The following is a 24,572-nucleotide window of genomic DNA, read 5'->3' on the forward strand; positions in this document are numbered from 1 at the left end:
GCCCATCTCAAAAGTCATTAACTAAATTGAAAACCATATTAAAGGCGGGCTAACTGCCAACTGGCTGGGCTGCACGGAGACAAAGGCAAAAGGTTCGTTGAACCAACCAAAAAATAAAAAAAGAATGCACAAAAAAAGAAAAGAAAAGAAAAGAAGGAAAGAAAAAGAGACGGAAGGCAAAGCAGAAATTGTCGAGGCACGCTTCCCGGCGCTGGCGACAGGTGAGTTCTTTCCTACCAAAAAAAAAAAAAAAACAACGAGCCGCAAACAATGTCAGTCGGAGCAGGAGCAGGAGCAGCGGCAGGAGCAGGAGCAGGGCTGCAGCTCCAGGCAGAGCTCAAGCGTGGGCACAAAACTAATAGAAACGCCCCAAAACGGCGATTGCTAATGACAACCAGTTATTGGAGCAGGCGGAGGACGAGCAGGCCTCGGCGTAGGCCAGTCAAAGCAGGCGCAGGAGGAGTAGGAAAGTCAAAGCAGGCGCAGGAGGAGTAGGAAAGTTAGAGCAGGCGCAGGAGGAGGTGTCGCCTCCGTTCGCCTCTCCGTCCATCTATATCCATCTCTCTGTCTGTCTGTCTGGCATGTAGGGCGACCGATGACAGCGGCGCCCATTTCCAAGTAAATCAATCATAATTCAAGCACAACAAGTCCCTATCCTTAGCCGCCGCAACTGGTAATGGAAATTGTTTAGCTGGCGCTCCTTCAACAGCTACAGTGGAGCCTCACAAAACTGACAAATATGTAAAAAAAAAGTGCAAATACATTTTTGCCTAGATTTTGCCTTATTGCCTGACTTTGGCTGACAGTGAGAACGTGGCGCTTAAGTTGAGGTTTCACTGTACATGGACACATGGCAGGCATATCAGTTTTGTTTTGGATACTAGTTCAGTCAATTGTGTCTAGTGCCACGCCCCCGGCGCTTGCATCCCCACCCCCGCCCCCGTCTCCGCCCTCTCTGGCAGGCATTTATGCAAATTGTGTCTGAGCTTGTGTTGCGTGTCCGTGGCAAATGAAGGCGCAACGTTGAATTTATAATTGATGCGGCTGCAACAACAGCAACAACAACAACAACAACAATTGGTCATGACAACAACAACAACAACAAGAACAGCAACTAAAAGTTGCCATGGGGCAGGCTTTAGGAGCTCCACCTTACAAACAAACTTTAACGAGAAGACAACTCGAAATCAACTCCAAGTCGAGGGCGTTGCTAGGCGGCAAGGGGCGGGGGGGCGTGCCCCCCTTAAAAGCGATTTCCTGCAGGCAATTAAAGTCAAATATTTATAAAATAAAATAATTATACAAATTCATGCAATAGCCGCAATTCACAACAGAAACAATGGGAAAAACAAAAATCAACTACGAGCTGTACAGTTGGGTTTGCTCGACTAGCAGATACCCTGTACACAGCGAGGTGCTGCTGTGTCTTCCTTCTTGTTTATGTGATTAACTCGGATAATTATTGTTCGATCTTGATGAAATTTTCGGCACATAAATAGGGCGTAGAAATATATGTGCATCCCAAAGGCCGAGATAATAGCCGAATTTTTCCTTCAGTTTTGGTCTACGGAACCTATGTGTACTATCTGGGAATCTCTAAAGCAAATTTGCTGTCTCTAGCTCGTAATATCAAAGGTAAACTTATTGCCTGACAAAGCTACGCAATAGTGCGAAATGGAGTCCAGTCTTAAGAAAAAAACACACAGCTCGAACCTTGGCATTTTCCAAGGTTTTTCATTCTTTTCTTTTTTTTTTTGCACGCGGCACAACTGGACAAATGTCGGGCCCAAGCGCCCAGTGCAATTTTCACACATGTGTCCAGTGTCAGAGAATAGTTAACTGGGCAGAGAATGCAGCAGGAGGGAGGGGGGAAGGGGAGGGGGGCAATAATGTATGGCAATGGAAAAGCCAACAATTGCAAATGTAAAACGAAATGTTAATTAAATACCCTTTCAGATATATTTATAATAGAACTGCGTCATGTTTTTGTGCCTATTGTTAGTATCGCAAATGTGTCGCTTAGGCGACAATTATTCTTAATTAACTTATTTAGCTGCCATTCTTGTCCATTTGCAAAGGCAAACGCTTTTGAAATTCCAAGAAAAATGGACCAGGTCTTTTGCTAGGAGAAGAAGATATTGCAAGTGATATCTTTGGAATCAATTGAATTGAATAAATTGACAAACTTTATTCAAAGCAATATTTGAGTTGGTTTTGAAGCTGTCAGAGTTTAAAAGGCGAAAAAAACATTTAAAAACTGCATGAAAAGCGAAATTTTGGCTATAAATAAGCTAAAAATAGCTTTAAAACTGCATGAAAAGCAAAAGCTTAGCTATAACTAAGCTAAAATTAGCTGTAAAACACAAAATAGCTTTAAAAAACTGCATGCAATTCGAATTTTTTGGCTATAAATAAGCTAAAAATAGCTTTAAAACACAAAATGCATTACAAAGTGCAGGAACTCTGCGCTGATGCCAAACTTAAATGTTTAACACCTCTTGACAGCAGCGAAAATTTAATTAAATCAGAGAATATGTGTGTGAGTGTGTGTGTATGTATTTGTGTGTGTATGTGTGTGAGTGGCAGCAGGTGCAGCTGTAAATTGTTAATGCCAAGAGCCATCAAATTAAGCATTTTACCACACAGATACACACACACACACACGCGCACACACACAGACTCAAGCACGCGCCGTCGAGTGCACTGCGCCCCACAAAGTATGCAGCAGTTTTTTCCCGTTGCTCGACCGGAAATGAACAGCTGGCCTGAAAAAGTGCTCGACTTTTGAACACGTTAGAAAAACGGGTTCGAAGTCAAAGAGCTTAGCATATGTATTTATTTTAGTTGATTTTAGTTCATTCACACGAGACACGATAGAATGAAATTCATGTCAGTCAGTCGGGCGACAGAATTAGAGCTGGGCGGGGCTGGGGCGGGGCTGGGGTGGGTGGTCGAGGGGGGGTTACAAATAACATTTCTAGCAAGCACAACAACAATGCAACTATATATAGCAACCATATAGTCATGTGTGTGTGTGTGTGGGTGTGTGTGGGTGTGACCCCATGTGGCGCAGCTAGAAACTTTAATTAACTTTTGCCAGTTGTGGCACAATTGTCAATTGTCAGTGTGACCAGACGTTTTGAAGGCATAAATAGACAAATCAGTGTGGCACTACTGCATGGCCAAAACTAATTTAAAGTCTAGTAAAAAATAAATTTCTATGTACAGAAATTAGATTGAAGATTGAAGACAAATTTGTTTAATGCAATTGTTCTAAGTATTTTGTGTCTATCATATTTAAGCTTTAATTACTTTATAGAAATATAGAATATGTAAGCCAAGTAAGAGTCGGAACGACTCGGGCATATCGTGAACTTTTTTTTTACCAACAAAAAATTAAAGATCCTTCCTCTGATTATATACTATACAAGAAACTTCATGTCAAATTTGCTGACCCCGGCCTTTTTCAAACCTAAGAGATTTGGTCGAAAAAAAGGATTTCGATATTTATCGATTGCTTGCAAACGGTGCTAGTTATCGATGATCGTAAAAAACGCGTACTGCGCGGGACTAAAAGGACAGACGTTTAAAGTTACTTAGCTCTAGGCTCCTATATATTTTAGACAAATAGACAGACGGACGAACAGATGTACGGACAGACATATGTAGCTATTTGACTCGATTGATGCTGCTCAGGAATATATAGTTACTTTACGGGGTCTATTATACCCTTTCACCCATTTTGAATGGATTCTAAGCATTGAGAGTGCTTTAAATGACGATGCTCGCTCAGAGATACCCTGTACCCAGCTAGACAGCCACAAATGCAAGTAGCTCTTCTTATGCTTACTTCAGGGTCACATTTGGGGGGGGCAGCTCTGACAAATATAAGAAATTATATATTTGTGATTTGCATATGCATCTTGAGCTATAAATGTAACTTTTGCATGTCTCTAGCTTGAATATTCTACGAGATGTGCTTAACAAAGCCAAACTGAATATGGATTCTTGTCGAATTTCAGTAAAGGTACCAAAACTAACGCATACAAGAGTTTAAATATGTACAAAGTTTAGAGTCCGATGCGATCTATAGAGAGCACAACTATCTAGAATAATTATCTAGACAGAAATTGACCAAATTGTCCTGACTCTGCTCATTGCATCAATTTTCATTAACTCAATATGCTACCTTTAGACATTATTATTATTGTTAGAGCGTATAAGAATATGAATTTTCGAATCACCTTCGTTTCGTCTTGCCAGCGACCACTGTAGTTACAGTACATTCAACTATGTCAACTAAGCTGCTATCAAATGTTCGACTCTCCGATGAAAATGAACTTTTACCTTGCTTTTGCTCCTCGGTCTGTCTGCCTGCCTGTCTGTCTGTCAGGCCCAATAACACGAGTGTCTGTCGAGAAATATCTAAGCTATCCATTTCGGTTGGAGTCAACTTGTCTGGCTGTCAGTCCCGACTCAATCAAACAATTTTTGACGCATTTCCACACACACTCTTTACTTTCCCCTCAGGTGCATTAATTATTCAGTTTTATGCGCATATTTAATGTGCATTTTCTCTATACTATATATGCATGCATCTTTCCCTTCTACTTTTCATATGTTTTACATGCGCTTTTTTGGACAATGGAAGCTCAACTTTTTTCATTAACTTTGTCAAGTTGCAAAAGTGCCAGTTGTGGGGAGTCCCACTTTAATTTGCCACTTGCCGCTAAATTTTCCTACACTCAGCGAAATAACAGAAAGAATTCAAAAATGTTGCACTTAGGAATCTTAAAGGACTTTTTGTATTGCCAGCAAAGAATTTTTTTACTTCTGTGCAAAGCTTTGTAAATACATTTTTGACTTAGTTCTTACTTTACTTTAAGAGTTAATCAAATATGATTTATATATTCCACAAGTTGGTTTGAACCGAACTAGGAGAAAGCGCTGGTACGAATCATGAATAAAGAATTTAAGAGAAATTTTGTTTGTGTTTCCAGACCTAGAGAATTTTCAAAAAATATTGCAGAAAAAGTAAGTTAGAAATTCTGGTTTGAACCGCACTAAGAGAAAGCGCTGGTACGAAGCATCGTCCGGAATTAAAGATACATTTTATTTGTATTTGCGGCCCTGAAGAATTTTCAAGAAATATTGCAGAAAATAAACTAGAAATTCTGGTTTGAGCCGCACTAAGAGAAAGCGCTGGTACGAAGCATGGGCAGGCAGTAAATATAAATTAAGTTTGTGTTTGCAACCCAGAAGAATTTTAAAGAAATATTGCAGAAAAATTACGTTATAAATTCCGGTTTGAACCGAACTAAGAGAAACCGCTGGTCCGTAAGTGAATACAAATTTAGTTTGTCTTTGCCCTGATGCATACCTAATTGAAGAATCTTCAAGAAATGGAAAAATAACGCTTTAAATTCTTAAAAAATTTATGCTCGATTAAGCACGAAGTATTTCTCTGAGTGTGTGAGCTGTGTGTTACGCAAAAACCTTTCCCCCAAACACTCCTTTTTCTTTTCGACGCAGCAGCCCGCACACAATTTGCAGAGTTGCCAAGTCTTCAGTCAGTGCATTTGAATTGAATTTGAATGAAAACATTTGCGTAACAATTTGGCAACTGCAGCATGGATCCGCTCCCCTCCCCCCATCGGTTCGACATGTGTGTGGCTTTTGTTTGCGCAAATGTTGCAAAGTCACAATCGAGATGAAGCTCAGCTACAGATACAACCCACACAGCTCACAGCCAGTAATCATCTACCCAAAAATCAATATCGGGGCTGGGCGGTAGAGCTCCAAATACGGGTACCACAACCCCGTCAATTTCTCTCCACCCCGCCCCCCGCCTGGAACACTCGCTAGCAATTGTACATGTCATGCTGTTGCATATTTAACGCGCTTGCGAAGCCAACCAACAGATACAACTACAACTAAGGTTTTCGGAGTTGGGGTTAATGTGCAAATCACGCAAAATGTATGCGCATTGAATGGAAATAAAACATTTAAGTCTAGAGGGAACAACGAAAGACATTCAGATTTCTATGAAAGCACTTGAAATAACGAGAGTCTGCCAAATCGAAAGGATAAATTACAAGGCAGGGCAGGGCAGGGCAGGGCAAGGAGACAGCGACAACAGCTTTCACCAAGCAGGACGCGAGTTCGAACTCCACCCGCAGGCTGGGAAATTGCTGGGAAATTGATTATGTCCGGCATTCTATTAGCTGGCAGTCTGAGCCTTCGTGTGCTCTGTCCAATTGAAAGCATTTCCAAAGATGTTCAAAAATATAAAAACAAACTTCGAGAGTCCACTAAATCATGGCACAGGTGTCAATTAATGGAAAGATCGCTGAGCCGTAAGACAAGGTGATAAATTGAATTTAATTTAATAATAATAAAATTGTGCTTAACAAATTAACTAGGAAATTCACAAAAAAAAATTAAAATAATAACAGCGCCTACTCCACTAATCGAGTGGATAAGTGAGCCTTAGCTGTAAGCCTCAGTCAGTGCGCCTCAAACTGTACGCATTTAGTTAGACATGCGTTGGCTAAAATGGGCTTGGCTATAAAACAACAACGCAAGAAGTTTTAAAGTCAACCCAAATAATTGCAGATAGCTAAACAAATTTTGCTTAATAAGAAATTAAGTAATTCAGCTCAGTGGCTCTTAAACTGTAAATTATTAAGACAGCCACAGTCAGTGCACCTCGAACTGTAAACTTAAAACTGTACGCACTTAGACATGAAATGGGCGTGGCTTTAAAACTACAGAAGAATTTTAAAAGTAAACCCAAATAATTGAAAATAGCTAAACAAAGTTAGCTTAATAAGAAATGAAGTAATTCAGCTCAGTGACTTTTAAACTGCGGTCTTCAAACTGTAAGCTATTAGGGTAAGCCTGATCTTATAAGAAGATTTTCAGACTCTCTTTTGCGCATTTGATCTTCAAAGAAGGTAAACTAAAATTGCTTAATAAGTAATTAAGTAATTCAGCTCAGTGACTTTTAAACTGTCGTCTTCAAACTGTAAAAAAAACTGTTATTAAAGTTACACTTTCAAGCTGGATCTTACAAGAAGATCTTCAGTAAACTCTCTTTAGCGCTTTTGATCTTCAAAGAAGATTTTCATTAAAAGCATATAAAAAAGAAAAAAACCAAGTGAAAATAATCTTTTTTTAATATCTGATAAAATGCTCACTTAAATGAAAATAATAACGAAGTAAAATTATAAGGCCCCAAGTCGAAGCACAACTCTCAATTCTCAACTCTTAGCAGGACTGGGAGAAAAACGGCGACTATAACTAACCTATAGACTAGGCAGAAACCATGCAAGGAACTGTCCACAATGCCTCTCCCTCTCTCTCTCTCTCTTTCTCACTCTCTCTAACTTTCTGGAAACCCTTCCCTGCTCTTAGGTGCTGCTCGAATTGGAGCTGATGCTCTGCAGCGAACTGTTGGAGGCCGTTTTGGGCAGCGTCTCAGCGCCGCCGGCGAGGCCGCATAGATTCTGGACGAGCGTTGCCGTGGAGCGGGCCACAATGGGCGAGCATTTGGCATTGTTGGAGCTGGCAATGGAGCTGGCACTGGTCGCCGCCAGGCTGTGACGCAGCGGCTGCGGCGACGTTGGATTCGAGAGTCCCGATTCGTGTATCGGCGACAATGTGGGCGAGCGTGTGCGCAGAAAATGCTTGCGACGCTGCCGTCTATACACATTGCCCAACCCAACGGGCAGCTGCCGGCTGGCGACTTGTGACGGCGACGGCGACGGCGACGTTGAATGTCCATGGCTGGTGACAAAGCCGAGCGTCTCGGCCAGCTCGGCCAGTTCGCTGGCGCTGGGCATTTTGCGGCGCGTGGGCGGCGGCAAGGCCGGCGGCAGCGTCAACGTATAGCTGGTGGTCACGCAGTCCTCCCGTATCACGCTCGTGGGCAGCAGCATCAGCTCCTGGTGGCCAGTGCATGGCTCGCTGCTCAGTTCGCTGCTCAGCTCGCTGCTGCTGCTGCCGCTGCGACTGGGCGAACTGATTGGCGGCGGCGGCGTCGCTGTGGTCGTTGTGCTGGACGCATTATCGTAGAAGCGACCCGGCTGCAGCTGCAGCGGACGTATCTGGTTCTGTTTAATGGCGGCCACATGCTGCTCCGCTGCGGCCACGCCATGATTGCCGGCGCCGGCGGCGCCGCGTTGACAGCGCGCCCGCCTGTAGCGTCCGAGCAGGCGCAGCATGTGCCGCAGCCGGGAGCTGCGCGGCGCCTTCAGCGGCAGCTCCGGATTGGCGGCGTTGGCCGCTTGTGGCAGCTCCAGGCCGCCGTTCAAGCTGCGTATGAACTGCACGGGCAGCTCGCTGGCATTGATTTTGGAGTGCTCGCGATAGCTGAGCGCCGCCAGCAGATCGTTGGGCACATCCGGACTGTCTGGCACACTGGCGCAGCAGTTCCATTTCCGGCGCCAGCGCTGGTGCTTCGATATGTTGCCCGCTGCTGAGGCGCTCGATGTGGGTGTGGCCGTTTGACTGGCCAGCGTACGGGTGCTGCTGCTGCCGCCGGCGCTGCCGCTGCCACGCAACGGACTGCGCAGCTGAAAGGTGCACAAGGTGCACTGCTCCGTATACTGCAGATAGCCGGCCGATCTTTGTGCCCGCTGGTGGCGCACCGTGGCCGGCTCCAGAGCCGCCTTGACGCTGGCCGCGGCGCTGACGCGTCGCTGCATCGAGCCGGCCGCATAGCTGGAGCAGCAGTGAAAGGAACGCAACGGTGCTGCGTCACGTGTCGCATCCAGATCCAGTTGCAGGCTGCGCTCGCTGCTGCTGCTCCTGCGCTCCTGGAGCAGCGAGCACATGTAGATGGCCTGACGTGCCTGATGGTATTCCCGGGAGCTGGCGCAGCAGTGCAGACGCTGTGCATCAGCTGCCGTGTCCGGCTGTTGTTGTTGCCTCTGATTCGGATGCGGCACACTGGAGCAGCAATAGAGCTGGGCTGTGCCGGTGGCGGCCAGCTTGGACGGATGATTAACTGTGGGCAGATTGGGATTGAAGTGCACACCGTTTTTACCCTGCTCCAGCAGCTGTTTGGCTTTGGCCTCCTGTGCCTGTCGATGATTCCTGATGTACTCGTACGTGGTCAGGCCCAAAAACGAGATGTAGATGTGAAAGAAGCACAAATGGAGCAGCAGCCCGGCACTGATCGCCGCCAGCAGCCCGAGCACGCCCAGCAGCAGCAAATAGATGGTCTCGTGCAGACCAATCCCGGCGACCAAAGGCGTAACCGTATGATTCAACTGTGGCCCCGTCGTGCTCTGCTCCAGCAGCGCCGTAAAGTTCTGCAACAATGTGGGCAATGTGGTTGTGAGATTCTCCAGCTGCAGCTGCAGCTGCTCCTCCTCCAACTGCTGTTGCTGCTCCTGATCCTGGTCGAGCAGCAGCATGCTGCCATTGCTCAAGCTGAGCGTTAAGTTGATATAATCCGTGGACTCCAGCGTCGTGTCCAGCCGGCTGTTGCACCAATAGAAGCTCAGCCAATCCGGCTGCACATAGTAGAGCACAATTTGGCCAATTACGGCGGCCACAATGACCAAGGTGGCCACCACAGCGCTGACAACGCACATTAGAAAGGCGACATAGTTGCGGGAACCGATGCAGTGATTCAGCCACTTGCAATGATGATCAAATTTCCCGACGCACTTGTTGCACACGGAGCAGTGCTTGGTCCGCGGCGTTGTTGTCCTTATGTTGCACAGATGACAGCGTCCGTTCTCGATGACGTGTCCGTGTTTGCTGCGATCGAATTCGGGCACAATGCGATCGTTGCGATGCACGCGACGCAGCTCCTTGTCCGCCGGATCGGTGAGCAGCGCCGTCAGATGGGCGGCAATGTGTACCACATATAAGCCAGAGATTAGACCGTAGAGTGGACCTTGGATGGGTGCATGAAAGGCGGGTATCAGCACCCAATAGCTGGCCAAGCCGAAGAGCAACAATACCAGCCAACCAAATAGCTGCAGCGGATGCAACGGCAACTGGAGTCCATGTAGGCGTCGGCCACGTCTATGCTGCACATCGGCAATATTATTCTGATAGCTCACCAGCCGGCTGAGCCGGCACAAAGATCCGCCTGCAGCCGGGGCCGGATGCGATGGCCCACTGCCAATGGCAATCGCTGCTGCACTTGCTCCAGTTCCAGTTCCAGTTGCAGTTGATGCTCCAGTTCCAGTTGTAGTTGTTGCTGGTTGGGTATAGTGCTTGACTGGCGGCTCCTGCAGCTGGTCCGATAGGCTGGCTGTGCTGATGGTTATTATGTGATCCGTTTGATCCGGCAACTGCTTCTGCTTCTGCTTCTGCTCCGACTGCTGCGACTGCGACTGCGGCGTCGCTACTGGCGTCGCTCTGGACGCGTTGCGCATGTTGTTAAGGATAATGATGATGATGATGAAATTGATGATCGAATGATGCGAAATGTGGAATGCAACAACTGGCAATTGCACATCACAGCTGTTGTTGTATTTGTTGTGCTTGTTGTTGTTGTTGGTGTTGCTGCCACGCCCACGCGTATTTATGTAATCCGCCTGCAATTATCCTGCGCGCTGTGCACTTCGTTGTTGTCGCTTGTCACTTTGTTGTGTTTACTGTTATTTATTGTGTGCGCGTGTGTGTGTGTGTGTCAATGGCGCAGTTAACAATCACGCAAACACATTCCAAGGGGGTGGTGCTTATAGGGTTGTCGCTGCGCTGCCACCCCCATACACAAGGACTCTTGCTCTATGATTTCTTTTTTTTCTTTCTTTCTATTTTTCACTTATTTGTTTGGGCTACCCGCACACAGACGAAACTCTCACGCACACAGCATATATGCACGCACAGCGACAGTGTAGAAGGAGAGTGACAGAGACAGAGAGTGAGAGCAATAGAAAGGCAGCAACCGAAAACGCAACACTTAACGAACTAACTCGCCAGACGGACGCGAAGCAACTGAGCAGCGCGCTGTGCACAAAGTTTCGCCGAAGCGAGCGCCTGCAATTGAAAGCACACGACGCGGCGAGGCGAGGCGAAATTAAGCCGAGCCGAACCGAAGCGAACGATTTGAAGTTAAAAGCGAATTGAACGTGTGCTCCAAAAAAAAAGCTTTGCACTATTGAAAGCAGCCAATATGATGTGATGGGGTTGAAGATGCCAGCAATGGGAGTTGGAGAGACAGAGAGAGTACGAGCGAGAGGGAGAGCGGCATGTCACAGCTGTCTGGTTACCGGTAAAGCGTTTTTAGGCTTAAAGACCGGCCTGGGATGGCGCACATAAACTAACTATCTCGATGCACATACATATATATATATATATGTGTGTGTGTGTGTATCGCTTTGAGGGTGAGAAGCTGCTTATTCTGGAGATGAGCGCGTGACAATTTCGAATGTTAGCCGAAGAGAGGGAAAGAGAGGGCGAAATTTTGCCTTAAATATTTTCCTTTTCTATTTTACGAATATAACAAATTTTATAAGAGGCTTTTGAAAATAAACACAACAGCTTAACTCCATAGAAACCACCTGAACATGTTCATGAATTTTCTCCAAAGTAAAATAGATGATTAATCAAATAAGAATGCCCAACTGGGCTATACTTGGATAAAGGGTAGACTGAAAAATGTAAAGTAGTTTAATGCCCACAAATATTGTGGCTCTACTTCTTGAAGACTGAAAAATTTATGTAATTAAAAAAAATTGTTTCTATTTAAACTTTACAGATATTGCTAAGAAATTTTCACACACCTTTATATATATACTTAATTAGTTCTTTAAATAAAACTCTGATAAAAACACAGGAACCCAAGTCCGAACCCTTAGTCCAAACAACATATGTTGTATGGTTTGTGGCTCTACCTACTACTATGACTCGTGGGCACGACTCACGCACGCATCTCTGATTCACCTGGCAAACAGGAAGCAACTATTATATAATGGTAAATGGGTCAGACTAGGCAAGAATTTATCACCAGAGATTGGCACGCACCTTTTGCTTTAATTTTTTTTTTGTTTTTTTTTTTTTTGGTTTTCTTCTCTTTTTGTTTGTGTGTGTAGGATGCTAGGCATCATTTTTTATTTATATCAACACCGGTGAGGTGTGGATGAGATGAGGCGCTGTTTGGACTGTTAGCTGAAATGGAAAGCACACTCGAGAGCGTATTTGGAGCACGTACAAACAGAAGCAAGTACTTTCAGCACTCGATGTGATTTTATATCCATGGCATCCGTGAGCAGAATGCCGCAGACTTCTCGACGCCCCACTCACCGACTCGCTGACTGACTGACTCGCTGACTGACTGACTGGCCGAGCTATTGACAATTATTTATGCTGATGTCAAATCTCTCAATGCGAGGTCGCCCAAGATAAGCCCTTATATAAGACACACAAATTGCCGCTGAGGCAATTCCAAGCCAAGCGCGACTAATGGCCGCCAGGATTTGGCACAAAATCGTAAAATTGAAACGCAAATTACCAAATCCAACAAACTGATGTATCAATAAAGTTAAAAGAAAAATCTTATTTATTTTGCATAAGATAAACTATTGAGGAATTCGAGTAAATATTGTACTTTGTGGTTGCCGTGATACTGTGGCTCGCAATGGATGCGATTTTCTGATTTTAAAGTTGAAAAAACAATTAAAAAAAAAAAAACAAACTTTAAAACTTTTATTCAGGACTAAAAAGAAAGTGCATTAAATAAATCAATTTTTATAAAGTCTTCGACCAAAGGTTTAAGTAAGAAAACTAGAAATATTGGTATACATTTTTAAGAGACAAGTTAAAAGCTTTTATTTAGCGATGTTTCAAGCATATTTAAAAATATTTTTCAGAAATTTTAAAATATCTTCTTTAATGAAAGAAATATTCGCAAGTAAGAGTTTTCGACTTTGAAGTATTATTTGTGCAATCAATAAAAAGCTAAAAATTTTAATATATTTTAAATACTTAAATATTGTGTAGGTTCAATAAAGAAGAATTATTAAATTATATTTCAACAGAAAAATTTCGTCTTTTTACCAAAAATTGATTGAATTTATGGTTGCAAGAAATTGCATTTTCTGTAGTTTCCGGTTCAATGTGCCCCTTGGCAACAATAACAACAAGAACAAAGAAGCACAGAGGGGGCAAGCGAGAGAGTGAGAGAGAGAGGGAGAGAGGAAGGGAGAGGGAGCACCCAACTGAAGTGACAACAGCGAAAGCTTTGATAAGCAGCCATAAGAAAACAACAGAAAACAACAATAAACAAACAACAGCAAAAGTAACAAGTAAAAATGACAAACGGAAGCTGTCAGCTTTCAATGTGAAAAGCTCTTTTGTCTGCGAGAGAGAGAGCCCAAAAGAGAGCAAAAAGAGAGCAACAAAAAAAGCTGTCACAGTAGGCGACGCACATTGATTCAAGCGGCTGAATAAAATATAAATAGCAGACAGTTACTTCTTTCTACGTTTTTGTATGTTAGGTATGTCAACCAATAACAAAAAAATAACTAAAACATTTAAATAAATATATTTGTAGCTTCTTTCGAATGAATGTTTGTAGGAATCGAAAAACCTCAAAATTCAATTGGTTTTCGCTCAGACCAAAACTAAAAGATATCTTTGCTTGTTAGAAACATATATGAGCAAACATGATCGATATATTATCTTTGCCGCGCCGCAACAATGTGACCGGAGGGGTCAACAGCAAACAGCCCAGCTATAAGACTGGGCTGCCTATCAACAGTTTGCCCGGCTGGGAGTTAATACCGCTGAATTGCAAGTTACCCATGCTCAAGTGTCCGGGTAACCAGGTGATATTCTCAAAGGATAAAATCGGAAATACGGTAAGATACAAGATACAAGACATAATTATCCTATATATACATAGGTCGGAATTTCCCACCTCTATAACTCGGTCAAAACTCAACTTATTTTTATAAGGTTTGGCTATTTGTTCATGGTTTAACCTCTAGATTAATTTGGCATCAAAATCTGGTAACATTTTTTTTGGTCCAAATTTTTGGTCAAATGTCTATTGAAAATGGTACCCTCAAATATCCTATATAGACATAGGTCAAAATTTCCCACCCCCATAACTCGGTCAAAACTTATTCGAGTTTTATAAGGTTTGTCTTTTTGCTAACCTCTAGATTAATTTGGCATCAAAATCTGGTAACATTTTTTTGGTCAAAATTCAAGTGAAAACTGTACCCTCAAGTATCCCATATAGACATATTCAAGTGAAAAAGGATACCCAAATATTCTGTGTAGACATAAGTCAAAATTTCCCACCCCCATAACTCGGACAAAACTCATCCAATTTTCAAAAGGTTTGGCTTTTTGTTCACGGTTTGACCTCTAGATCAATTTGGCATTTAAATCTGGGCACATTATTTTTGGTCCAAATTTATGTAAAAATGGTACCATCAAATATCCTATGCTATATACATTGATCCAAATATCCCACCCCCATAACTCGGTCAAAACTCAACCGATTTTTATAAGGTTTGGCTTTTTGTTCACAGTTTGACCTCTAGATCAATTTGGCATTTAAATCTGGGCACATTATTTTTGGTCCAAATTTATGTAAAAATGGTACCATCAAATATCCTATCCTATATACATTGATCCAAATTTCCCAACCCCATAACTCGGTCAAAAGTTAACCGATTTTCAAAGGGTTTGGCTTTTTGTTCACGGTTTGACCTCTAGATCAATTTGGCATTTAAATATGAGAACATAATTTTTGGTCCAAATTCATGTAAAAATGGTACCATCAAATATCCTATCCTATATATATTGATCCAAATTTCCCACCCCCATAACTCGGTCAAAACTTAACCGATTTTCAAAGGGTTTGGCTTTTTGTTCACGGTTTGACCTCTAGATCAATTTGGCATTTAAATCTGGGCACATTATTTTTGGTCCAAATTCATGTGAAAACGGGACCCTCAAATATCCCATGTTAACATAGGTCATAATTTCCCACCCCCATAACTCGGTCAAAACTTAACCGATTTTCAAAGGGTTTGGCTTTTTGTTCACGGTTTGACCTCTAGATCAATTTGGCATTTAAATATGAGAACATAATTTTTGGTCCAAATTCATGTAAAAATGGTACCATCAAATATCCTATCCTATATACATAGATCCAAATATCCCACCCCCATAACTCGGTCAAAAATCAACTGATTTTCAAAAGGTTTGGCTTTTTGTTCACGGTTTGACCTCTAGATCAATTTGGCATTTAAATCTGGGCACATTATTTTTGGTCCAAATTCATGTGAAAACGGGACCCTCAAATATCCCATGTTAACATAGGTCATAATTTCCCACCCCCATAACTCGGTCAAAACTCCACCGAAATTTAGAAGGTTTAGCTTTTTGTTCACGGTTTGACCTCTAGATCAATTTGGCATTTAAATCTGGGAACATCATTTTGAGTCCAAATTCATGTAGATATGGTACCCTCAAATACCCTATATAAACACAGATCATAATTTCCCACCTAACTCCTAACTCGGTCAAAACTCAACCGATTTCCACGAGGTTTGGCTCTTTGTATATCTAAATATCTATAATAGTTATACCTCTAAATCTAATGCACAAAAATAAACGTGGGAAAAAGAATATTACGTGAATTATAATCTAACGAAATCCTTTCTCAAATCCAGTTTAAATGTAGCATGCAGGAATTTGATTCATCTGTAACAGTACACATACCAGAATATAATCCGTTGCACGATTCAAATTTAAAGACTTTCTATTCAAACGAACGGAATTTGAAGCGTCTGCGCGAGAATGGGGAAATTACTGATGAGAATGAGGTTATTTGTAATCTAAAGGACTTTAATCAATATCGCGAGGATCTGCACAAGTCGCAGCTATACTATGTGCTCCAGGCGTACAGACAACGCGAGGCGGAGCGACATGATCGTCTCTTGATTGCCAATGCGGAGAGCATATCGAGGCGAGATAATTTGCAATCGGTTCTCCGGCATCAGAGTCAGGAGGAGGTTATGTTGCGCAAACAACGCCTGGACGATGAGCGGCACGAGCGCAAGCTGCGTCTGTACAACATAACCGAGGAGAAATTCAAACGGATGGAGAGCATGACGGCCATGCAGCAAATGTTGCTCGATCATCGCAAAATGTTGACAAATATGCGGGTGCAGGCGCACATTAGCCTGCATCAGGATCTGCAGCGCAAGCATCTGATCAAGCTGAAGAAGTTGTTCCAATTCAAGAAGGATCGCTACAACAAGAATATGCGCAATCTGCATAAGCAGCGGCTAATGAAGCACACCGAGGGTCAAATCCAATCCTGGCACAAGCGCCTCAACGAACGCATCGCCAATCAGCGACGCATTGAGCTGCTCCTGATGGAGATGCAACAGGAGCGGGAATATTTCATTGAGAGTCACAAGGAGAAGTATCGCGAGAAGTGGCTGGCCATACAAAAGCAGATCAAGGAACGCTCCCGTCAGGCTAACCAAGCGCGCAAGCCCAAGCGCGCCAAGAAGAAGAGGAAGAAGAAGAAGGTCATTAAACGCGTACAGCCCTCGTTCTGTGACGAATACCAGACCAGCTTTGATGGGCTCCTGGATAGCCAACTGTGCTATGCCCTGAATGCGGCCATTGCCCTCGATGGACATTCGCCGCTGACCTTTGCCCCAGACGATCCCATTTATAAGGCCGCCCAATATATACTCAATCACATATTGCTCGGCTTCAATATGGATCTCAGCGAGGATGAGTGTGCACTCAGCGTTTTGACCAGTCGCATCATGAACTTTATATGCGATGCCAAGAAATATGTTAACTATGTAAGTACTAGCTTTTTTTCATTTTGTCTTTGGAATCGAATTTAAAGTGGATCATATGAAAAACGAGAATGAAGGTCAATCTTCGGCACGCCGAATATTTAATACCCTTGCACACACCAACTTTTCATAATACTCATAATGCTTTGCCCGTCTCTAAGAAGCACAGGGAAAGTAGTTAATGCCGAGCATGGTTAAGATATCTATAAAAACAAAGTTTTCCATACAACTTAATTTTCGATCGATCGTTCCTATGACAGCTATATGATATAGTGGTCCGATATTGATAGGACTTAACATATATATGGGGAAAATGGTATAACTAATAAATGCGGATTTTGGTCAAGATATATTGATAAGCAAAAAAGTTGTTCATACATGAACCTACTTTTCGACCGATCGTTCCTATGGCAGCTATATGATATAGTGGTCCGATAATGATAGGATTTAACATATATATGAGGAGCATTGTAAAACTCATAAATCCGGAGTTTGGTCAAGATATCTTGATAAACAAAAAAGTTTTTCATACAAGAACCTACTTTTCGACCGATCGTTCCTATGGCAGCTGTATGATACAGTGATCCGATCCAGCCGGTTTCGACATATATACCGCGTGCAACAGAGAGACTAGTTCGCATAGAAACAGACAGACGGACATGGCTATATCGACTCGGGTGTGTTGATACTGATCCATGCGTTACACATTTCGAGACAAAATTATAATACCCTCTGCAAGGGTATCTAACTTATGCGGATGGTTATAATAATCGATTTGATCCTATTCCTCTCCTTTGCAGAAAGCGATACAGATTATTGGCTTTGCGCGCGATAACAAGGTCATGGAGCTGCCGCCGTCACCGGTGAAGTCTGGACTTTCGCCCAAAAATCATTCGCGCGTGTCGCATGTATCCTTTAGCGGAGTTGCCTGCACCATTGGCATGGGCAGCTATGAGATACATCCGTTTGTCGACGTTCGTCCCTGCTCGGAACGTCGACCAACGCCGGCGGGTTCGCTAACATCGCTGGTGGTTAGCCAGATTGGCGAGCAAGTGATACAAGAGAAGATGCGACTGCCGCATATGAATCGCAATGAGATCGTCTTCATTGAACACTATTTGGTCAAATTTAAGCGGGAGCTGCTCGTTGGCCTCGATAAGCAGGTGTTTGCGGCCATACAGTGTCACTATGAGAATCGCATTATGGAGGTGCGCGAGGAGCTGTTAGAGCTGGACAAAGACTTTTTGTACAATCAAATTGCCGTTGGCATACTGAGCTTCGCTGTAAACCCGCTCAACTATGAGACGGCCCTTATGCTGGCCGTGAGCGTGGTGGCCAATGAAATAATTTGGGGCCTGCAGCAGTCGCTGCTCAAGCCGGGCATCGAGCCGCGGGGCATGACCCATCCGACCAGCTGTGGCACAGACCGCGAACGCGAGCAGCGCGCTTACTGTGCCAGCTAGTTGTCGCCCCCCCCCTCACAATATACCCATTCCCAGTCATTCCACATGTATGAGCAGAATCCACAGGTCTAGTCGTGTGTAGTGCACAAATTTAATGTAAAAAATGTATATAATATACTTACTGTGTGCAACGAATATGCCGCGTGTTGTTATTTCACAAGTAATTGCACTTTATTTATTTCACTAATCACACAATAGTTGTAAACATTTAACAAGCTACGGCATGGCAAGCAACAGCTGTGCACTGTGCCAGGGCTACAATTGCTTATAGCTTGGCATTCACAATAGGCATCTAGACAGTCACAAGAAAATCAGACAACCGCCACCTTGCTGCGATTTGTAACTCAGTTCAACTGTCAACTGTAAACAGCTAAGTAAATATAAAATGTAACGATTGTCACAAGAGACGTATTAAGCTGTGATAAGACAAACAGTAATTGTTGACACGTGCTTGTCTTGTCTCACAAATTTTGACCAAATCTTTTCTCAAGCAAAAATTGAATATGACAAACGGTTGTGCAATGGGCCAGGGCTGAAGTAGCGGTTGAGCATTCACAATAGTCAATTTGAGAGAAATCCACACAATTCCTATTCTGTTATTTGAAATTTTAGCAGTTTAGCAAATGTTTTCTGTTATCACACATAAAACATATCTCTGAATGATTGTTTTATTGTTTAACAAAAAAACTTATATTTAACAATGTACATATACTGTTTTATTACACATCAATGACTGTTTTAAAGACAATGATTCTGAAAAAATCGTAGAAAACACGTGATGATCTCCACAAATTTGATTTGCCATGAGCTTTATATTAAAATTATTTTTATGCTTATCTATTCATGTATGTACTTGAACAAATTTAAACTTATTTGGGAAAATTGAATTGCGCGCCATAAGGATACATCAGTGAGTTGTATGGCGCTCCGGCGGCAGCCAGCAAAGGAAAGGGAAATGTCGCTGCTGGTGGCATATTTGTGGCCGGCTGTTTGGAGCTCCGTTTCCTTTTTGTTTTGCCCACAGCAGGCTTTTGGTCAACACTAGATTCACTTGACTCGCTTTCACTGCTGGGTGATGCCTCGGCTTCATCCTCATCATCATCGTCATCGTCGTCATCATCGTCACTTTCGTGAGTTTCAATTTTAATTTTCTTTTTCTGTCTCTTCTTTGTTTTTTTATTAGCCGTACGCTTATCTTTTTTGGACTTTGCGGTGGCAGGATTTTCTACCGGTGCAGGCTGCATCACTGGCGCTGACACCACACCAGCGGGAAACGCAAATCGTTTATCCATATTGAATACAGCCAATTGTTGCATGCTAAACTCCATGAAAGCCTGAAGAGCAATATTTAAATTAGGTGGATTCGGGCAATTCTTGAGGCTGTGATAGGATGCTGAACAGTTCCTGCATATCATCTGACACTCGAATGAAGTGTGACCCTGGGAAGAAACAAAGATTAAGATTCGTGCCATGATCGAATGCCAAATGTCATGCACTTACCTTTTTGTCGCATATGCCGCAGACATGGATCGCTTTGTCCTTGTCTTTGCCAGTCATCTGCTCGATATTGTCGTCATCCTTGCTGCTTTCCTCGGCTTCGTCCTCATCATTGTCATCCTCATCGGGTATTGTGTATTTGCGGCTTTTGGTGCCCATGCAGACGACTTCATCTTCGGATACCACAGGCTTGGATTTAGACTTCGCTGTGGTCTCTTTGACTGGCGTTTTGGCCTTAACTGGCGCTGAGCTTTCATCACTAGATTCCTCGTCAGAGGAAGAAGATGAATCAGCGGGTTTAGCGACAGGCTCGACTATAACCTTAGTCTTCTGCGTCACAGCCGCCTCAGTTTTCTTAGCTTGTGTCGATTTGACCAGCTCACCGGCTTCAACATTGTCATCGGAGCTGCTGGAAGAGCTATCATCGCTGCTTTCCTCAGGCTTCGGTGTGGACTGCTTGGGCAAAGAGTCTTTCTTTTCCTTCTTAATGTTCGCCGCATTGATGAGTGCAACTGGCTTTGCCGTCTCAGCAGTAGCTGCAAATGTCGGAGTAGGCTCAGTGGGCACTTCTGGAGTAGGCGGTGCTATTGGTGGTTCTATTTGAAGCGTTCCGTTGTTTTCATTGCCCAGTTGGCCATTGGTAAAATTATATATGTCATCTGGAGTGTTGTCCTGGTACCAGTGTCCCACTGGTTCTTCATTATGTCGTCTACCACGACCGGAATTCCTTTCGCTTCTCCCTCCTCCACGTCCTCCTCTACCACCTCTACCTCTTGAATCAGTCCTAACATCTCTTATAAAGTCGGCATAACGACGGGTGTCTGCGTTGTTTTTGGGAGTCTGGTTTCTGCGACCGCCGCCGCGGCCCTGGTGCTGATTACGAACCTCTTGTGGTTGGTTTTGATCTCGGAACTTTGTGAACGAATCAGCGTTATTTCCTCGTCCACGACCATCAGGGTTAAAGCTATTATTTTGATTCTGCCCATTCCACTGGTCACCACTATTATTCACATAATGGTAATCGTTTCGACCGGAGTTGTGCTGATTACCGCCGGAACGTCTTCCTCTGTCGTTTCGCATCTCAAACCGTTGCTTAAAAGACAACACAGGACGCTTGCACGTGCTAAATAAGTATCGATGCTCAGCAGGTAAATAGCAATAATCGATACTTTAGCGAAATATCGATTGTATATTAATAAACAAAAACATCACTTAAAATTAACGATTTTAAATTTAAATATTTTGTTTCTCTAAACTCTGTCTAATGTTGGATATAACAAAATACAAATTTGAATCTATCAACAATATTGGCCAAATATACTGTATCATATAAAATATCATGAGTAAATATATCGATATAGATATTATCGGAAAAATATTAACGTCAACGAAATGTCCAAAGCAGATTTTAAAATCTTCAATCTTAACTTAAAAAATACGAAAGTTGATCGCTCTCGAAATTGGGGTAAAAAGAAGTTTTCGCCGAAGACAATTCAGGCCGCTTGCACGTGTTAAGTAAGTATCGATGCTCTGCAGGTAAATAGCAATTATCGATGCTTTTGCCAAATATCGACAGTAAATTAATATCAAAAAGCATTACTTAAAACGAACTATTTTAAAAAAATTTATATTTTTCATTGAACTCTGTCTAAAGTCGGATGCAAAAACAAAATCAAATTTATATTTCTGAACAATATTGTCAAAATATACATTATCCTATAAAATATCGTAAAAAAAGTTAAAAGATATCGATAAAGATAATATCGTACAAATATTAGCTCTTAACAGTTGCTTACATCGCTGGTCGATTCAATTTTTACGAAAATGTTCAAGGCAGATTATAAAAAACTTGAGTCTAAATTTGAGGGGCACAAAAAAGTCATAGCTGATCGCTCTAGGAATTGGGGTAAAAAGAAGTTTTCGCCGAATGCATTTGCTAACAGAGAACCACCGCCTGTCCAAGAAACGGCCCAGCCATGGAAGCATGTGAAGAATGATATTTTGGATGATGAGCAGGAACAACGCAGCTCCGATCGCTTTGACATGAAAAGCCAGCAGGCCAAGGACATCCTGAAGCAACGCGAACAAAACCATCGGCGAAATGTGATCGAAGCCGGCCGCACGCAAAAGACCACCTGGGAAACATTTGAGGATGACAAAGCTACATCCACATCAAAGACGAAGAATAGTAAAGGAGACCACAAAAATAAGCCGAAGAAAGGGATGAAAATAGATCCTGATAATATGACTTTTAAGGAACGCAATTTCATACGTAGAAAGTTGACAAGGGCAGTTATGGAAAAACGGTTGGGAACACTGGATTCTGCAATATTGGACATAAAACGAAACCACGCACGTCCGAAGAGCAATTGGATACCGAAAGATCCAAAACAACCCGTTAATAAGAACAATAAGTTCAGAAACACCCAAAACAATTAATGCAGTTTTTTGCTTTTTTTGTGGGACAAATCAGAAATGTATACACAACATAAGTACTACACACTTTATGTAAAAATCATCTTAGAATTAGAAGGAGTATATGTGAATGGGTCTGCAAAATAAATATGTAAACTAAACAGTATGAGACGCATGCTCCAAATGCAATCATCTCGACTCAACCATTTGCATTGGCCAATTTCGCAATTAGCTGATTGTATTTACTGTTGCCAGTAATGCTCTTTTTGGAGTTGCGCGCCTGTTCCGGCGTATGTTCTAGAAAATAAATGACAATAAATTCGAGTGTTTGATTGGCTTCCTTGGGGTACATCATGTTAAAGGTATAATAGTAGCAGAGCAATTGGGCAATGATATCCGGCAAATCAGCATCCGCAGCAGCAAACGTGTTCATTATCTTTCCCTCAATGTACACCATTGCTTCGGTCTGGGCGGCCTCTGTGCCAGCAGCTGTGGGCGTATCTGAAAAATGAAATGCGATAATTAAAAAAATGCCTCATTAACTAATCACTGGGATACTCACTGACTAGAGCCACCCAAGGCGCATTTGTTGGATTTATGTTCTGTAGCACATCTTTTGACAAGGGTCCATTCTGTAGCTGCTTGAAAATGTAGTCGGGATCCTCGTTGAAATGGTACGCCAGGCCTCGCACTATATTCGCATTGTTCTCTTCCAAAGCGTTGACTTTCTTGTTTTTGGACGTCTTGAAGAATTTGAACATGCGCTCCCTTTCGCTGGCAAAGCGTTTTTCCAACACACGCGGATCAATAGACATGAGCAGCTCGAAATGCTGATAGAGCAGATCCTTATTGAATATATACGGCCAGTTGTCCTTGATGGCCGTAATGTCTGGTATCTTTTCGCTATTGTTGAAGAATGCGCGCTGCAGCGGAAAACATTCCTTCATGTACTCGGCAATAATGGCGGGCTCAACTTTGTCACTGCCACGATAACTGGAAATGAGGAGCTCCTTTTTCTCCTCCAAATCGCGATTTAGCGCCATTGACTTCGCATTGCCATTGGCTGCCACAGCGCCAAAGCCCGATTTGCGCTTCTTGCTGCCGCTGGTAATGTGTAAGTCTGTTGTGCCGGAGCTGGCACGTTTCTGTGGACGATTCAGCGCATTGTTGCGATTGATCATTTTTGAGATTAGCGACTGTGGCGTGGTAGCAATCTGTTGGCCTTCACGATCCTTTTCAAGCAACGAATCGGGATACTTTTCTGCCGCCTGCTGGGCGACGTCACGAAACACCATCGAGGGTATGTGTGAGGAGCGTTCGCGCAATGCATCGACGAGGAGATTGGCCAACGTATTTAGACGCTTACCCAGGCTAGTTTTGCTGCGTAACAGCTTCATAATATCGTTCGGTACCTTGCTCCAAGGTATCGAAAACTCCTTAAACGGAGCTGTAGATAACTTTGAATTGCTAGGCGTAACGCTAGCCAACGATAAAGTCTCGTCATTGGACACTGTTGAATCGTTGGCATTGGATACGAAACTGGGATCCAGTGAGCTGCCCGCTCGCTCTGAACGATTCAGCGGCGAGGGCGGAGGTAGTATTACATATTCATCATTTTCGGCGAGCAGCATGAGTAAAATCTTCTCCTTGGCTGCAAACAGGAGCACTTCATCCTCGCATATCTCACAGCCATTGCTTTCCAGCACTATGGTACTGCCAGCCAAGCCATATTTATGTGCTATTAAAAGGCATGAGAGGGCATATATTAGAAGAAGCTAAATTAAAAACTTGATTAACTACACATAAACGATACGCACCTTTTTCAATAACGTCCTTTCTGCTGGGCAAGGACATGAATGTCTTTTTATTTTTCCGATCGGCGCTGCATATTGTAATCAATACCTTTTCCGTGTTCATTTCGGATTTCAATTTCGTTTTCTGCGCCTCTAGCACTTTGCCAGTCTCAACATTGGAATGCATTTCTACCATACAAAAAACGAAAATAAACAAATTGAAGCTAAACCAAACAACAACATCGTATGTGTGTGTGTGTGCGTGTGTGTACACACACCCATATACGTACCGGAGCCTGTCGCTGTTTCAGATTTTTTTGCTGCTGTTTGTACACCATTTTCGTTTGGCGCAGCGGCCGCCGGGGCCGGGGGTTGTGGTTGTGGCTTCGACTCGTTTGCAGCGTGCGGCGCTACAGCTGGAGCGGCATCCATGGCTAGAATTATTGCCCGTTGTGTTTAACCAAATGCACAAGGTTTAATTTTAAATCAAGCCTTCTTCTTTTTTTATAATGCCCGTGTATAAATTTGCACAAGCCAAACTGCGGCCAGGGATGTAAAAAACGCCAAACATCGATAACTTTACCGCGACTCGCTGGCCT

General features: G+C 43.1%; 7 protein-coding genes across 7 annotated transcripts in view; 2 read left to right on the plus strand and 5 right to left on the minus strand.

Annotated features, from left to right (window-relative positions):
• Dus1 (Dihydrouridine synthase 1) overlaps nucleotides 1–18,522 on the minus strand; it is a 34,749-nt gene extending 16,227 nt beyond the window's left edge. Inside the window, exon 1 of the mRNA XM_064684872.1 lies at nucleotides 18,391–18,522. The gene's annotated coding sequence lies outside the window, so the exon portion shown is untranslated. The remainder of the gene's footprint in view (nucleotides 1–18,390) is intronic.
• The window catches only part of LOC135430274 (TIP41-like protein), a 21,322-nt gene extending 2,789 nt beyond the window's left edge, over nucleotides 1–18,533 (minus strand). The window contains exon 1 of the mRNA XM_064684883.1: nucleotides 18,391–18,533. The gene's annotated coding sequence lies outside the window, so the exon portion shown is untranslated. The remainder of the gene's footprint in view (nucleotides 1–18,390) is intronic.
• On the minus strand, nucleotides 7,161–10,940 carry LOC135430257 (pneumococcal serine-rich repeat protein). The gene has a single exon (XM_064684860.1). It carries the CDS (start codon nucleotides 10,395–10,397, stop codon nucleotides 7,413–7,415), a length of 2,985 nt encoding a protein of 994 aa, XP_064540930.1. The 5' UTR covers nucleotides 10,398–10,940; the 3' UTR covers nucleotides 7,161–7,412.
• On the plus strand, nucleotides 13,463–18,403 carry LOC135430259 (uncharacterized). The gene is made up of 3 exons (XM_064684862.1): nucleotides 13,463–13,826; nucleotides 15,657–16,808; nucleotides 17,606–18,403. Exons 1-3 carry the CDS (start codon nucleotides 13,632–13,634, stop codon nucleotides 18,266–18,268), a joined length of 2,010 nt encoding a protein of 669 aa, XP_064540932.1. The 5' UTR covers nucleotides 13,463–13,631; the 3' UTR covers nucleotides 18,269–18,403.
• Nucleotides 18,534–19,060: 527 nt separating the features above from the next.
• On the minus strand, nucleotides 19,061–20,908 carry mbm (mushroom body miniature). Its single transcript, XM_064684867.1, has 2 exons — nucleotides 19,769–20,908; nucleotides 19,061–19,707 (listed from the first exon to the last, which is right to left on the minus strand). Exons 1-2 carry the CDS (start codon nucleotides 20,843–20,845, stop codon nucleotides 19,138–19,140), a joined length of 1,647 nt encoding a protein of 548 aa, XP_064540937.1. The 5' UTR covers nucleotides 20,846–20,908; the 3' UTR covers nucleotides 19,061–19,137.
• Nucleotides 20,909–21,533: 625 nt separating this feature from the next.
• Nucleotides 21,534–22,504, plus strand: LOC135430277 (uncharacterized). Its single transcript, XM_064684886.1, has one exon. It carries the CDS (start codon nucleotides 21,590–21,592, stop codon nucleotides 22,202–22,204), a length of 615 nt encoding a protein of 204 aa, XP_064540956.1. The 5' UTR covers nucleotides 21,534–21,589; the 3' UTR covers nucleotides 22,205–22,504.
• On the minus strand, nucleotides 22,255–24,538 carry LOC135430261 (uncharacterized). The gene is made up of 4 exons (XM_064684866.1): nucleotides 24,264–24,538; nucleotides 23,998–24,162; nucleotides 22,743–23,918; nucleotides 22,255–22,681 (listed from the first exon to the last, which is right to left on the minus strand). The coding sequence occupies exons 1-4, from the start codon at nucleotides 24,403–24,405 to the stop codon at nucleotides 22,380–22,382; spliced, it is 1,785 nt and encodes a 594-aa protein (XP_064540936.1). The 5' UTR covers nucleotides 24,406–24,538; the 3' UTR covers nucleotides 22,255–22,379.
• Between the last annotated feature and the right edge of the window lie 34 nt (nucleotides 24,539–24,572).

This window comes from Drosophila montana, unplaced genomic scaffold, assembly GCF_035044405.1.
Source record: "Drosophila montana isolate Dmon_TW-CO22-7 unplaced genomic scaffold, ASM3504440v1 contig_2_1, whole genome shotgun sequence".
Taxonomy (NCBI): Eukaryota; Metazoa; Arthropoda; class Insecta; order Diptera; family Drosophilidae; genus Drosophila; species Drosophila montana.

Coding starts and splice junctions, on each gene's coding strand:
- LOC135430257 (XM_064684860.1), bottom strand. CDS start 10,397: ATGCGCAACGCGTCCAGAGCGACGCCAGTAGCGACGCCGCAGTCGCAG.
- LOC135430259 (XM_064684862.1), top strand. CDS start 13,632: ATGATCGATATATTATCTTTGCCGCGCCGCAACAATGTGACCGGAGGG. Junction 13,827..15,656: donor AGGATAAAATCGGAAATACG/GTAAGATACAAG, acceptor TCTCAAATCCAG/TTTAAATGTAGCATGCAGGA. Junction 16,809..17,605: donor CCAAGAAATATGTTAACTAT/GTAAGTACTAGC, acceptor TCTCCTTTGCAG/AAAGCGATACAGATTATTGG.
- mbm (XM_064684867.1), bottom strand. CDS start 20,845: ATGCGAAACGACAGAGGAAGACGTTCCGGCGGTAATCAGCACAACTCC. Junction 19,708..19,768: donor GCGGCATATGCGACAAAAAG/GTAAGTGCATGA, acceptor GTTTCTTCCCAG/GGTCACACTTCATTCGAGTG.
- LOC135430277 (XM_064684886.1), top strand. CDS start 21,590: ATGTTCAAGGCAGATTATAAAAAACTTGAGTCTAAATTTGAGGGGCAC.
- LOC135430261 (XM_064684866.1), bottom strand. CDS start 24,405: ATGGATGCCGCTCCAGCTGTAGCGCCGCACGCTGCAAACGAGTCGAAG. Junction 23,919..23,997: donor AAAGGACGTTATTGAAAAAG/GTGCGTATCGTT, acceptor GCCTTTTAATAG/CACATAAATATGGCTTGGCT. Junction 22,682..22,742: donor GCCTTGGGTGGCTCTAGTCA/GTGAGTATCCCA, acceptor TTCATTTTTCAG/ATACGCCCACAGCTGCTGGC.